The sequence below is a fragment of the Leptosomus discolor genome, chromosome 7 (genome assembly GCF_034619465.1).
Source record: "Leptosomus discolor isolate bLepDis1 chromosome 7, bLepDis1.hap2, whole genome shotgun sequence".
In the NCBI taxonomy this organism is placed as follows: domain Eukaryota; kingdom Metazoa; phylum Chordata; class Aves; order Leptosomiformes; family Leptosomidae; genus Leptosomus; species Leptosomus discolor.
Genome location: NC_141397.1, coordinates 59,751,916 through 59,765,510, shown reverse-complemented (window position 1 = coordinate 59,765,510; position 13,595 = coordinate 59,751,916). Strand labels below are relative to the sequence as shown.

The following is a 13,595-nucleotide window of genomic DNA, read 5'->3' as shown; positions in this document are numbered from 1 at the left end:
GAGAAAGTGTAAGTAAGTGCAGCAGAAAAAAACCATATTTCTAATAGAAAGGTTCTGTGTTGTTTTCCCTCGTGCAAACTGCAAGTCACATGATGTCAATGCAGATTTATTTTAGGTTGCTTGGAGGAAAAAAGTGAAATAAAGAAACTGTAAAGGGATATAGAATCTCATTGAGAAAGTTGTATATGTCGTGTATATTGTGTTTTGAAGGATCCTCTATCTTTAAATGTCATGGAGTTCAGCATTGCTCTCTCCAATTTCAAACCAAATTGAATCTTAACAGTTGCTGAGCTATGTATGTGGTGCACCGTGGGTTGTTTTTCCACATGTGACGGCAGCTTTATGGATTTCTCTGTTGGGCCTGGCCCTCTGAAGAGCAGGCGTAATTGGGGGACTGCTCCGCTGAAATGCTGTGCTCTACTTCAAGATTGTTTTCATTTGGGGCAAAAATTCAACCACTGACATTATGAGGCTGAGCAACATAAGGCCTAAGTACTAATCTGAGGTTTCTTAGTCAGTTCTTGACTTCTCAGACCTTCACTGTTTTACCATCTGCTATAATTGAAAATTGCCTTCTGCAACCAAAGAGAAAATCTAATTTCTCAGCAAGCCATATGGGGTTATTAAGATCATTAAACCCTGGTATGCCATAATGCCTGGGCCAAAAGGACCACAGGGCATGTAAATATTGTGTGATTCATTTTATAGCTTCAGACTGCAAGTTAAGAATTATTTGGATGGCTATCTTATGATGAAAAGTGGTGGTCAAGTAGGTTACTGCAGATGTTGCTTGGTGAGGTCAATCCACGGCGCGTTTGTTCAGAGCTGTGACGGATGAGAAGTGGTTTTAATAGTGTTTGATTGCAAAGGGTGAGTCTTTCGTATCAGCCTGACAAATGATAAGAACCTAGGCAGTGTCCTCAATTGTGCCAGTGACGCTAAAGGCAGCCTTAAATTTTGATATTAAGAAGCCAGAGAATACAATTTCCACTTTTCAGGAGGACCCAGACTTGACTTCTCATACAGGATCTAAAGCTGATGATATAAGATATAAATTGTACTCACTTTCCTTTCTTAAGAATGGGAAAGCTATTCCCCTGCAGACGCCTGTTTTTGAACATTTTAAAACCGAGCTGCTGGAATTTTTCTCTATTATTTTCTCTGTTTCTCTAGTTGTGATATTTTGTAAGATTTCTTCCTAGCGAAGCCCACTTCTATATATTGGATACAACTATGTGTGAGAATATTAAAGCTGATTTTTTAGCTAATAAGGTTTCAGAAATGAATGCAGGAGCTGTGAAATTTACATGAAATTAAAGAAAGAATAGTTCAGTAAATGCAAATAAATGCAGAAATGAATATTTTAATTTGGATTCATGATTAATGCCAAAGGATTACCAGCAAACCATTACAATGTGGTGATGACATAAAAACTCAATGGGAATAAAAATTCTATATGCACTACTTAACTGATGGCAGTAAGCTATTTTTAGTAGGACAGCTCAGAGTAATTTATTTGTTCTTTTTGAAAAATGTAGCTACTGATTATATTTCAGGTTTTGTCTTTATGTTAATTATGCCTTAGAATATTTTACTGGTATACTATTGTATCAATTCTTGCATTTTACAATGTGACGACCATGGTCAGTAGATTTATTCCCATTCTGCAAGTTAATAAATTAATTGTATTGAAAATTGGCTTTAGACTGCCACTTTTCTTTGTGCAACATAACTAATGGAGTTAAGAATAAATTGTTATACATAAGAATGAAGAGTGAAGATTTTTTCCCTACTTCAGTTTTCCTGTGATCTCAATCTACCTCCATTTATTTTCTCTGTAGGTCATGGGTTTCTGTAGGTCATGGTTTCCGGATTAAGACAATTGAAACCAAAGCATGTCTGAATAGGCTTCAGTTTCTGTGACACTAGTGTCAATACATTTTACTATTTTGAAATCAAGATAATTTAAAGGAGGTAAAGAAAAGTATTTCCTGTTCTAGTTACATTTATACTGTTCAAATATCTTCCTTATTTTAGTGTCCTTGGAAATCACAGAGAGCGATCATTACCATTTTTCCAAAAGCTGGGAGTCCAGTCAAAATTTACATATTTTTTTTCATTCCTAACATGATCTTTGAGAAGCCATGAAAAACCGGTTTGCATGAGGTGTACATTTTTCGGTGGTGGTGTGTTTTTTTTTTTTTTTTTTTTTTAAATGTATTTACTTTCATTTTTAACAGGAATCTCGGTCTTTCCCACTTCCTATGCTTTGGCTCACCTAGCAGAACACTGTGCCTGAAAGGAATACAGTCTGTGCGCCTGTTAGATGTGCCCTGGGAAAGCACCTGCTCTACTCTAACCACTCATGGGCAGTCAGGCCCCCAGCCCAGATGGCACTTGGAACTAGTCTGAAGGGTGCACCCCCACAAGGTGGATAGGCTCCAGGTAGGCATAGCTTTACAGACAAAAAAGCACTTGGGAAAGGGGTGGGGATGAGTGGAGATGGGAGGCAAAGACCTTGTCATTAAGTCAGGATTCTCGGACTTGCCGTGACTTTGTGTGTAGCTAATAAACCTGCTGCCATGATGACATCATATTTCTGTACTAGTGCATTATTCCTCACCACTGTCTGGTGTGGCACAAGCAGGTGCCTCCTCTTTTCTTGTTACTACTCTTCTGTAGTTACATTTGAGATGATTCTATGAAAAATTCCCCACCTTGCACTAATTGCAGTGTCCATCCTAATACATCTCATACAAGGGAAAAAAAAATGAACGGAGACCTCACTAACGAAGTGTTGCTGGCAGGACATGGACTTGCTTAACAGAAACTATCTCTGTGCCTGAATGGTAATTAAAGGCAGCACAAACCTAGCAAAATCCTAACTCATCTGAAACTAATGGGAGTTTCATCTCCACCATGTGCAAGTTTTGTTTCTGGCTTATTTATGCTTTGCTGGTGGTGCTGATCTTCGATGTGGATCACAAGTGAGCCCATGAGGAATGACGTGATGAAAATAATTTGAAGCCATCCCTGACCTAATCTGGCTTGAAAAAGAACAAGAGCTTGTAATATCATTACTGTCATATAAGGCTGAGCATGTTTGTATTTGCCTAGCTTCTTAAGGGTGCCCTGAACTATGCATGTGACTCACCTGCGTATCCTTACCTACTGCATTATCAAAGCAGTGAATGCATACATGGCTATCGTGGCTTAATGTCTCAAATTTTGAGAATTAGTTCAATCTAAATATCAGTGCCATGTGTAAGTTGTGTTTTATTGATTCCTCTTTTCTCATTATTAGACTTATTGTTCCTGCACAGAATTCTTTCATAGTCTTTGTTCAATTTTTGATTTCAGTCTTAGCACTGTATCTAATCAATATTTATTTTTACCTGTGTGAATGATTCAGAGCATCATTGGGCTTCTTCATTTTTAAGTAGCAGGTCGCAAGCCTTGTCTCAATAAAACTGACAATACCGGAAATGTCTCCTAGAGATGCCGTAACGGGATTTTCTGTAGAAGTACCTTTACTGCAAAGCTGTACAAGAAACAAAAATGTTATTTACTAATGTTATAGCATACTTTTTGTTAGCTAGAAATGCTTTTTGTAACTGATAAATGGAGAAAACCGACTTCTAAGTAAAATATACCCTGACTTTAAGTAGAATTAACACAACAAAATCAGTTCAAATGCATATGAACACCATATAAAATGCAGTGTCATCTTCCCAGAAGGGATAGTCAAAAGAGCAGGTAATATCCTAAAAACTAAAAAGCACTGTTAGGAAAGAAACTATATTTTCCCCCATTTTCAAAAATAAAGGCTCAGCTTCAGGCTCCCCAAACCCATGGCTGTCTTGCCACCAAAGTCGAAGGAGCAGTCTCAGACAGCTATTTACGTATTTCAGTAAGCCAGTGGTGAACTCTGCCTTAGGTTCTGCTGCCTTTGTCCCATGGGTAGGACAGCAGAAAGTGACACAAGACAAAGAAACCAGAAACTCTCCCCCACCCCATTTAATGGGAGGACTAGTTCTTCTGGAAGACTGCTATAGAAAGTGAAAAGATCAACCGTCTTTCCCATCATCTTGAGCAATATAGAATTTAGCGGTGAGAAACATCATATTTTCTGTTTTAAAAAAACCACCAAACCCACAACTCTTTCCCTGATAGATAAATCACTTGCTGTTCATCACAGCCAGTGACTTTCTCGTTAAATAATGTTCTATTTCATAACGTGCATCATTAGAATTAGGTAACCCACAACTCCTTAAAGTTTTGGAGAATCCTCAGCACTGGCAGAGCTACGATACTGGGCAGGACAACCTGTGGTCCTCAAATGTTTGTTTCTACAGGCAGCTTGATTTTGTAATGCCAAAGAGCAGTGAAAATTAGTTTTTAGTTCTTAAGGAAATTCAACTGTAAGCAATTAGATACAACTGTAAACAAATAGATTAAGTGTAAGAGCTCTGTCTTTAAGGACAATAACCATGTAGTGCTACTAATGAAAATGCAATTGAATGTCCTTTGCTTGGATAAACATTCCTAACAGGATTGTTTAGTGCGCAATGATTTCGTCTGACTAAGTGACTTCATTAGAAATCTACTTTTAAAGCTGATTTGCAGTGAAGATTAACAAATTAATATTTATGTGCTTAAACTCTTGGATCACACTGAGACCACTGCTGAGGACCCTTATGGCATTCATATGCATCTGCAGCCTAATGTGGATGAATGCAGTCTCTGCTTTAAATGGGGTATAACCAAGGGACTCTCGTTTGAGTCCAGCTTTGGCAGTCGCCAAAGCTTTAAAATGGAAGGAGGATCTGGCCTGTTTGTTTAGCTCCTCACTGCTAATCAGTTTACTTATAACAGTTTCTTGTGCCTACGTAGTTAAAATCCACTAGTTGATCTCCAGGAGGTGCAATGTCAACTCAGCAGTTTGAGATCTCTTTAGAAGATTAAATCTGTGAAGAAAAAAAGCTCTCATATATACATACCTTTCTTCCCACATGTGATCCTTAAAAGCAAGAAGGATTACAGACCCGCATCCACGCTTAGCTAACACACACAAAGCTAACCCTATCTTTAAGATTTTTGCGCATTGGTTAGAGATCAGCTCAATCCTTTACAGGCAACAAGGGTCGTTCAAGGAAGTGTCCCCTAGTTCAGGTGTGATAAATATTTTTTTCTTTCACATCCCTTCTCTGCTGAGCGGAGTTACACAGTGTATATAATAACACCCATACATTTAAGATTTTCTATCATCTTGTTATCAGTAGAAGTTATAAATCAGAGAATTCATCACTTTTAACTTTGCTGATGGTACCGTATATATCTGCTGAAGTGTCTCTATGGATAAGACAGGCTATATGTAGCTAAAAGTCCCACAGAATTATGTTCACATCAGTGAACATAAAAGTACCATCAAATTTTTCTGTAATAACACTTTTCAGCTGAATTGGCCATGCTGTGACCTTTGTGAAATTTATGGGAATGAGAGATTTGAGGCTACTCCCTGGACCTTCAAGTTCTTGAATGATTGGGAGAAGAAAAGAATCATTTAGGGATCCCTTCAGTATAAAGTGTTGCAATTCAGAGTTTCCTCAAGCCTTACTGCTGATATGAAGAGTTATGTTTAGACCTATGTAACGCCTCAGTTATCTCTGACAAAAACCAAGACATGAGTCTCTGTAAACCATATCTGAGCAGATAAGGATTCAGAAAATATGTTTAAATACAGTGAAGATTGGGTTCCGCCAGGTCTTCTCTAAGGCATCTCAGAGTAAAAGTTCAAAGAAACAAATGATAACTCAATCTTTAATCTCACAAAATCAGAGTAATATTTTAAAGGGATTTGGCTGTGTTTGGGACCATCTAGGTTGTATACTTTTTACGTCCCAATCTCTTTCCTGATTTTCGTGTAGCATTACTACAGTGGAACAATATGTTTGAGATAGACCCCTCCATGCTAGTTTGATGCAAACAACAGCAACATGCACCAAAAGTAACGCTCAGTTTTACAGAAATGTCTCCTTCTGTATTAAGCAGAAAAGTTATGAATATACAAAATAGCCCTAGTGCCTGGTATTAGTGAGATGCACAATTAAATGTACTCTCTGGTATAAGCAACCTTTTTGGTAGCAATATAGACACCAAGGGAAAAGGTTTCTGTTGGGCAAACCACCACAGTGCAGCCCAAAAAGCGCATCATCATTTTCCAGGCTTTGATGGAGATGATACCTTTTGTGCATGTTTCATCACCCTCTACTGTATTTTACTGGCCTTTCTGATAAAAGAACTTGGTTATGCAGTAGGAGAAGGACTGTTTTCTTGTGTTGTCCTGTCTGCCACTGAATACTGAATCTGACTGAGTGTTTTTGAGGGGCAAGGCAAAGACAGTGCCAGAAAGCATGCGAGAAAGTTCATTTGGGGAAGTTCCTAGGGGAGGAGTTAGGCAGGAAGGAGACAGTGAGCTGGGATTTTGCAGCACAGGTGAGGATGAGGAGAAGAGTTGTAGAAAGACTCACATCTGAGTTTCAAAGGAGAAGAGAAAAAGGAAAATTTCCTAGGGATCCAAAGAAGCCTCTGTAGCTACAGATTGTCATAACTTTGGGAAACCCCACTGGATTGAGAGTCTGAGAAGAAGAAAGGCTGTGCCATGCACAGACATAATAAGCAGGGAGGAGATTTGTTTGCAATTTTCGTGTTTCACCTAGCAGAACCGAGCTTTCTTTATCTTGCTGTAGTCTGCAGTCCAGTAGCACTGCCTTTGGAGATCAAACGGGCTATTGGTGTTTTTGGAGTGCTTTAAGTAAAAGGTAAAAGCAGCTCCATTTTGTTCCTCTGAAAACCTTAAGGTCTTGTCACAAGGACATTCAAATACACATATGGGCTTGGAGGGGCAGTTACATTTTGTACAATTAAGGGTTTCTTTTCCCAGAGCTATGTTACAGAACTTGTTTTAATTCTGAACCTGGAATTTTGGGGGTACGTCTTACCTAAGACTTTGAGCTTTTGGTCTGCTGAAAACCTGCCAATATCTTAAAGGTTATAGAGGCTATGAAATTGAAGCAGACAAACATTTGAAGCTTTACAGCCAATCTGGGGTTAAAAACCTGCAATGTACCATTTTATGTCTTTTACCATAGCTAGCAAAGCTAACGGGTTTTTTTTTACTTTCAGACTTAGCCTACCTGAGAGTACCCCTGTCAGTAATTAAGAATATTTTTCCAGAAATAATATTAAATTAAAAAAAATCCTCCCAAAGGATATTTATACTTCTTTAGGGGATCTTGTTACAACTGGAGGCCAGCATGCAGGTTTTGTGTACATGCATCCTTTAGAAGACTGCTGAATTATCCCGTTCAAAGAGTTATCAAGTATATAACTGAAATGTAAGGAACGAAAGCGTTACCTGCAATTTTTGTGTTAGTGGCGAGCTGACGCTAATTGCATTACACTTTCACTGATGAAGGACGTTTCTCTTGCAATGTGTAGGACCCGACAAATATACTGCTGAAACCACAGTCATATAAGTGCTTGTGATAAAGTACTTTGTCAAAGGTCACAGAACAAGTCTGTGACGCTGGGAACATGGTGCAGACCTTGTGGTATTAAGGCTTTAATTTTGGCCTTAGCAAGCAATGAAACTTTATGAATAAAGACCTCTCAGGTACTAGCTAACAAGAAAGAGAGGGAAAGATACTCCCAACCCACTACGGCTTTAGTAAAAGACCAGTGGAAATGCTGATCATCAAGGTAGCTTCCTAGTTAGTATGTGTGTAATGTGGAAGAATAAAATTACAGCTCTGGCGATCTGTAAGTTGGAACTGTTTTGAACTGTTTTCACTGAAAACAAGGTAAAAGGTTCAGGTGTAAGAAACTGGCAATGGTAGCAGTTTACTAACCACTACTATAGGTTTGATCTATGTTAAATTCAGGACTACGGTTTGCCTTAAAGAAGAAGATGCCAAATAAATATCCATCTATGTGTGTGGATGTAGATATATATTTGATATCTAATTTAGCTTGAGAAAACAAGTAAATTTGGTCAAATGGTGCGTGGCAATGAGATTCTTTGGCAACTTCCATGAGATCACTCATGCTTTCCTCTGCCAGGCTGAAACAGTTAAGGGTTAGTTTGAATACAGCAATAAGCTGGTAGCCTTGCTGGAGCTGATTGCTTTGCTTTTTCTTTTTGTTAGCTGAGGAATGTTTAATCATGCCTCTCTTTTATAGATAACTTTGTGGTTTTCCCTGGGGTGAATTTTAGAGTACCTAATCAGAGGGACAAACCTGAAAAGGCAAGAAATATTTAATTAGTGCCTTTTCTTCTGACTAGCCAACAGTCCTAACCAGATGCCTTCACTTCAGAACCATCCAAGTAATCAGCCTGGTAACATCACTGCATTGCACATCAGGCACCTGGCAAGTTGAACACTAACTGCATCCCAGAAAATGTCTGCTCAGGAAGGCCACTTCTGAAAATAACTTTCAAAACCTGATAGCAAGCCTCACACAGGGCTGAAAACACACTGCTTTTTGTATATTGCATTGTAATCCAGTCCTTACAACTATTAGGCATTATCAAAAATACTGCAGGAAAAGAGCGTAACAAAGAACCAGTTAATGGCAGTTTTATCTCAGTGGAGGGAAAAAAAAAATATGCCAGTAAGGGGAATAAAAAGAGAGAGGATTTTCTCTCAATGATATGATTTCATGCAGCATAACTTTCCAGCTTCTATTCAAAGTCATACTGACATCTTGGTATGCAATTTCAGTCAGCAGAGCAGGAATTGTATATAAACCCCCTATCTTTATTGTTAATGAGATTTGTGTAAATAACTTGCTAGAAAACATTGAAAATATATAATTCACTACTAAATACGAATGCAGATGTCAGGTAAGAAGAACTAAATTTACTAGGCTTCCTGCAATGTGCTCTGCAATGGATAATTCAAGTAATATGTACATATGATATTTTTGGCATATTAGCTGCTGTGTGCAGAGCTGGCACTGGATTCTGTAATACTAATGTGTGTGCAGGGCACATTTGCCATCTTGCGCACATTATTTGGCTCTCAGCCGGTTCTGTGTAACCAATATACCTCAGGTATGCTAAGTTATGAGAAATGATCCCTGTTTCTGTTCAGCAAACTACTGTTTGTGAGACAAGCATGGATCTGGTGGGTATTGACTTTACCAGATGAAAGTACCAGGCTGCTTGTCCTCGCCGTGGGGTCTGCTCTCCCCACGTTTCCTTTGGGTTTATCATAAGCCTGTTTGTGTCTAGGCTTAAATTCTTCCTTTGGCTACAACCAGCCATTTGCAGGAACAAGAGGTACATGGAAAGGATTTGGTGACCAGATGGGGCAGAATGTTAGAGAAGTTCAAACCTAAATGTTAGGCTGACAGGTTTTGCATATATGTCACCGTTTTGGCCTTTTTTGGAGACAAGACCTCTCTGCAAAAAAAAAGAGATTTCAAGTGCTCACCAAATTCAGAGGATATAGCATTTTAGTTTGTGCTCATTTCTAGGTGGATGCTGCTTTATAAAAATAAACTTGATGTGACTCTTTCCCTCCCACAGAAGCTAACGATGTTCCCTGCAGCACTATTAAGCCTAAGTCATTCCTGTTTATTGGCCCAACTTCAGATCAAGGCTTTACCTCCGCCAGTGCAAACTTATGGGTCTTTCTCTTATTGTAAATAATTTTCTTCGTAAGCATTAAATCAGGAGCAAAGGTTTTAGGAAAATATCATCTGTTTGACCTCAGCTTAATCTGTGTGCTGTGCTATAAATCTGTGCCTCTCATTACCAATCCCTATTTTAAGGAGCATTCCTGTTATCAGTACTGCCAGGGTGAGAGGAGTAGTCGCAGAAGCAAAAAAACCCCACAAACAACCAACAACAAAACAAAAAAAAACAAACCCCAAAAACCCAAAGTGCTCTAATGAAACATATATTGTGGAATCATTATACTATCATAATTTCTGAGGACTTTTATATTCTGTACAACATACTGAAATCTTTATAGATTGCCTTTGTAATACAAAATTTGTCTGTTCTCCACTGTGAGTCCATCCAAGATCAAACCAAACCGAGGATGGTGTAAATATTCCATGTGAAAACCGAACGATCAGATAAAAGTCAAAACTGATACCAGTGCCTCCTCTTGATAGGATTGTAGTTCAAAATGCCTATTGGACTTTGAAGCAGGAGCATCAGTCTGTTGATGGTGTTCACAGGAGGAGCTGGCCAAAATGAATGTGTTTTTGGAGGCAACTGTCAGATGGTGTGATGTGACTATATTGTAGCAAGATTTTGAGAGCTGTCATGATTGCTTGGAAAAAGCAATATAATTTCAGGCCAACTAATTTAATCCCTTTGATGCCAAGAGATTTGCTACTGCTAAATCCAAACACAGAGATATCTCACCAGCACTTTTATTAAGGCAAACTATGTGAAAGGTTCACTCCCTATTGATGGACAGGATTATTAGGGAAAAGCAATAATTTGCTGAAGACTTATTTTCATGCCATTTCTGGATATGACATTAAAGTTAGCTGCAAGGCCAGCTCTCCCTTCTCTCCCCACCTCAGGATGGTGTGGATTTGGTAAACTTCACCAAGAATCCTCTCAACAGTATTGTCAGCATTAGAAACACAGCACATATCCATGCCTCAGGAATAAACAGAAATAAAGCTCTTCCCTAAAGTAACCTAGCCAGAATTCATTCCCCACTACTTTTTATTGTTTGGTTCACCTCTGTAAAGCTTTTCAGCATTTATATTCATTTTACACTGTGAAAAGCTGAACAGGAGTAAGATAACAAATGGTTCTGGTAGCAGCTGTCACCACCTACTGTCTGTGTATGCCTGTGTGAATCTCTAAATGGAAATAAAGTACTTTAATAACACATTTTCTCTAAACTGTCCTCATGGATAAAGTTACTCTCAAATCAGTCTGTGAACACTTTCCAATTCGGTGCCCACTTCAGCCTGCATCTCTGTCTCTCCTCTGCAGAATCTGTGTAGGTATGCAGCAGTATGATTTAAAGATATTTCAGATAGAAAATACTTTAACGTTACACCTTCTGTGACAGCCACTTGCCTGCATTAGCTGCTTTAGGTGTTTGAACCTTCTCCTAACTTGCCTAATTTTCTTGCTATAAATCAAGCCAATTGCCCATTGCATTTTTGCTCTGCGTTGGCTCTAGGCAGGAAGCACCCAAAGCCACAAATTAAACACAAATTGCTCTGCCCTCCCTGTTCCTGTACGATACCTTCCAGGAGCAGATGGCAGCTGGGAGGATAAATACCTCCAATTTCTTAGGGCCCTGAACACAAAAGAGGCTCTAAGGCACTGCTTTACATTGAGAGAGGTGAGGTAGCATCGCACCTTTGTGTTTATCTGTCATTGGGTACCACAATGCCTGCGATACATGTGGGGGAGCTGTGGGTTCAGGCACCTAAAGATTTTTAAGCTGCTCAGCTTTCAGCGCAGCCCTTTATGGATCCAGCCAGCAGTGATCTGCCCTGAGCTGTGCATGATGTTGACCGTTGAGTAGAAGTCTGAGCCCATGTCTTTCAAGATGGGCTAGTGCCTCCTTCAAGGTTGTCCCAAGTCTTTCTCTCTCTCTTTTTTATTTTATTTTTTTTTTTCCCCCCTCCTTATGTTATCTACTGAGGAATCTACTACATGAACCTTGTCTCCATTTCTCAGTGATTGCAAACTATATGGTTTGCATGTGTTTAGGTCAATGAAGCTTTTGACTGTAAGTGACAAATGGTGGGTGCTTATTATTTTTAATTAAATATACTGCTTAACATTTACAAAGTATGGAGAAAATATTTGGTGCTTTTGAGCACCTGTCACCTCCAGGTAAATAATTTAATAGCATGTGAGGAAGTCAATTAGAGTTAATTAGAAATCGACTGATTTGCTTTGGCACCAAAAGGATTGGAAAATATGGCCTGTCCTTTCTGGAATAGGGATTTTGCTCTTGTACACACACGTGAGTGAGGAAATATATTGGTTTATGGTCAACACGTAGTATTCCTTTGAGGAAAAAAGTACTTTATAAGCCAGATATGTAACAGCAGTTCAGGCAAGAAGAACAGGGGCATGAATCCTTATAGATGAATAGCTGTGCAGTTCCTCAGCTTTATTTCATGGTGATGGGCATGCTGGAAATGTCTAGATGATTAATAGATTCAAATTCAGTGATCAAAAAATGGGAACATGTCCAAATGGATCATTATAACAGATTCCCACTCTATCTCACAAGCCAGATTTGAGCCATCTGTAAGCTTCACCTTCCTGGTCTAAAGTCTTCTGCAGCCATAAAAGACAATAAGTATCAGTAGGGAAAAAAAAAAAATCAATTTCTTGGCTTTGCAGCCTAAAAATATAGTGATGGGACTATAGGGAGAGAAAAACTGCTGATTATCACGGCCTTTTTTTTCTTTTTAAAGCAAGTGAAATGACTAGGCCGTATTTAGGAAAATACTTTGTTATTAGAGGTTAAAAGAATATTTCTAGAGAGTTAAAGTCAGCATCTTGCACTAAGGCTTTGGGGGATCAGTGACTGTCATCTTTGATGTTTTGTGTCTAAGACTGGTGTAGTCCTGGGAAGTTTATAGAGAACCTCTGCTGCTGATAATCAGATAATTTATGAGTCTGATTTTTAGCTCCAGGAAGTTGGTGCTAAAAATAAATACTTAGCCTTTCATTTGCTTTTCTCGAGGACTTTTGTGGTGCTAAAATGTGACTAGACCTTGCACAGCTCTTCTTGGTGAGAGGGGATAGGGAAAACTCTACGAAGTCCCACTCTCTACCCCTTTCTTTCCAGTGGATGACCAGGAATTCCAGTCTCCATGCTCCATAAAGCATGGCTTTTATACACTGATGGGTTCTTGGACTTCAAGACCCACCTGCAAAAAGAGACAATGTGGGGGGAGGAAGGGTGGGCAGAAATGTGGCTGTGCCCTAGTCTTTCTGCAGCAGCTAGCACTGATCCAATGGTCACAACAGGGAGCACACCCAAAGATCCTAATCCTATGGTGCTCCCAGGACTGCCCTTGCAGCGATGCCTCTTAAGAAAGCTGCCTGTGCTTTTGTAACGTGCTCTACCAGTGGATAGACTACTTAAGACGAACCTCTTTTTCATGTAGGTATTTCTATAGGAAATGCTTAATTTTTTGCTTCTCATGTTATGAAATTGATGGAAGACTTGGTTGAATCATGCTGCCTAACTCTATATTGGTATGTCATTATGCCCACAAGGCACCAGTGCCACAGCCGCTTTCAAAACATTAGCTTTTTGCAGATATTGTTGCCTGGAAGAGGGAGTGTGGTCTTGACAAAGCCTTCTCTGGAAGCAGTGAATCACAAAGCAATGAGCCACAGGAAAGGTTAATCTGAAAACTCAAGGTGCACAAAAAAGATGGCACCAATGTTTATCTCCCTGCCATAGGAACGGTGCCCACAATAGCCATCTGTGGAAAATGGAGATATTCCAGCTTGTGGAAGGCACCACAACAGCACTCTGGTGAATTAATCACACACTGTTTGAGGCCTTCACCTCACA

The 13,595-nt window shown here is 39.3% G+C and overlaps 1 protein-coding gene across 1 annotated transcript in view; it reads right to left on the bottom strand.

The window, feature by feature from the left end:
• The window catches only part of SPATA16 (spermatogenesis associated 16), a 97,783-nt gene that overhangs the window by 62,246 nt on the left and 21,942 nt on the right, over window positions 1-13,595 (bottom strand). Inside the window, exon 3 of the mRNA XM_086468612.1 lies at window positions 3,396-3,541. Coding sequence (XP_086324738.1) covers window positions 3,396-3,541 — 146 coding nt within the window. The remainder of the gene's footprint in view (window positions 1-3,395; window positions 3,542-13,595) is intronic.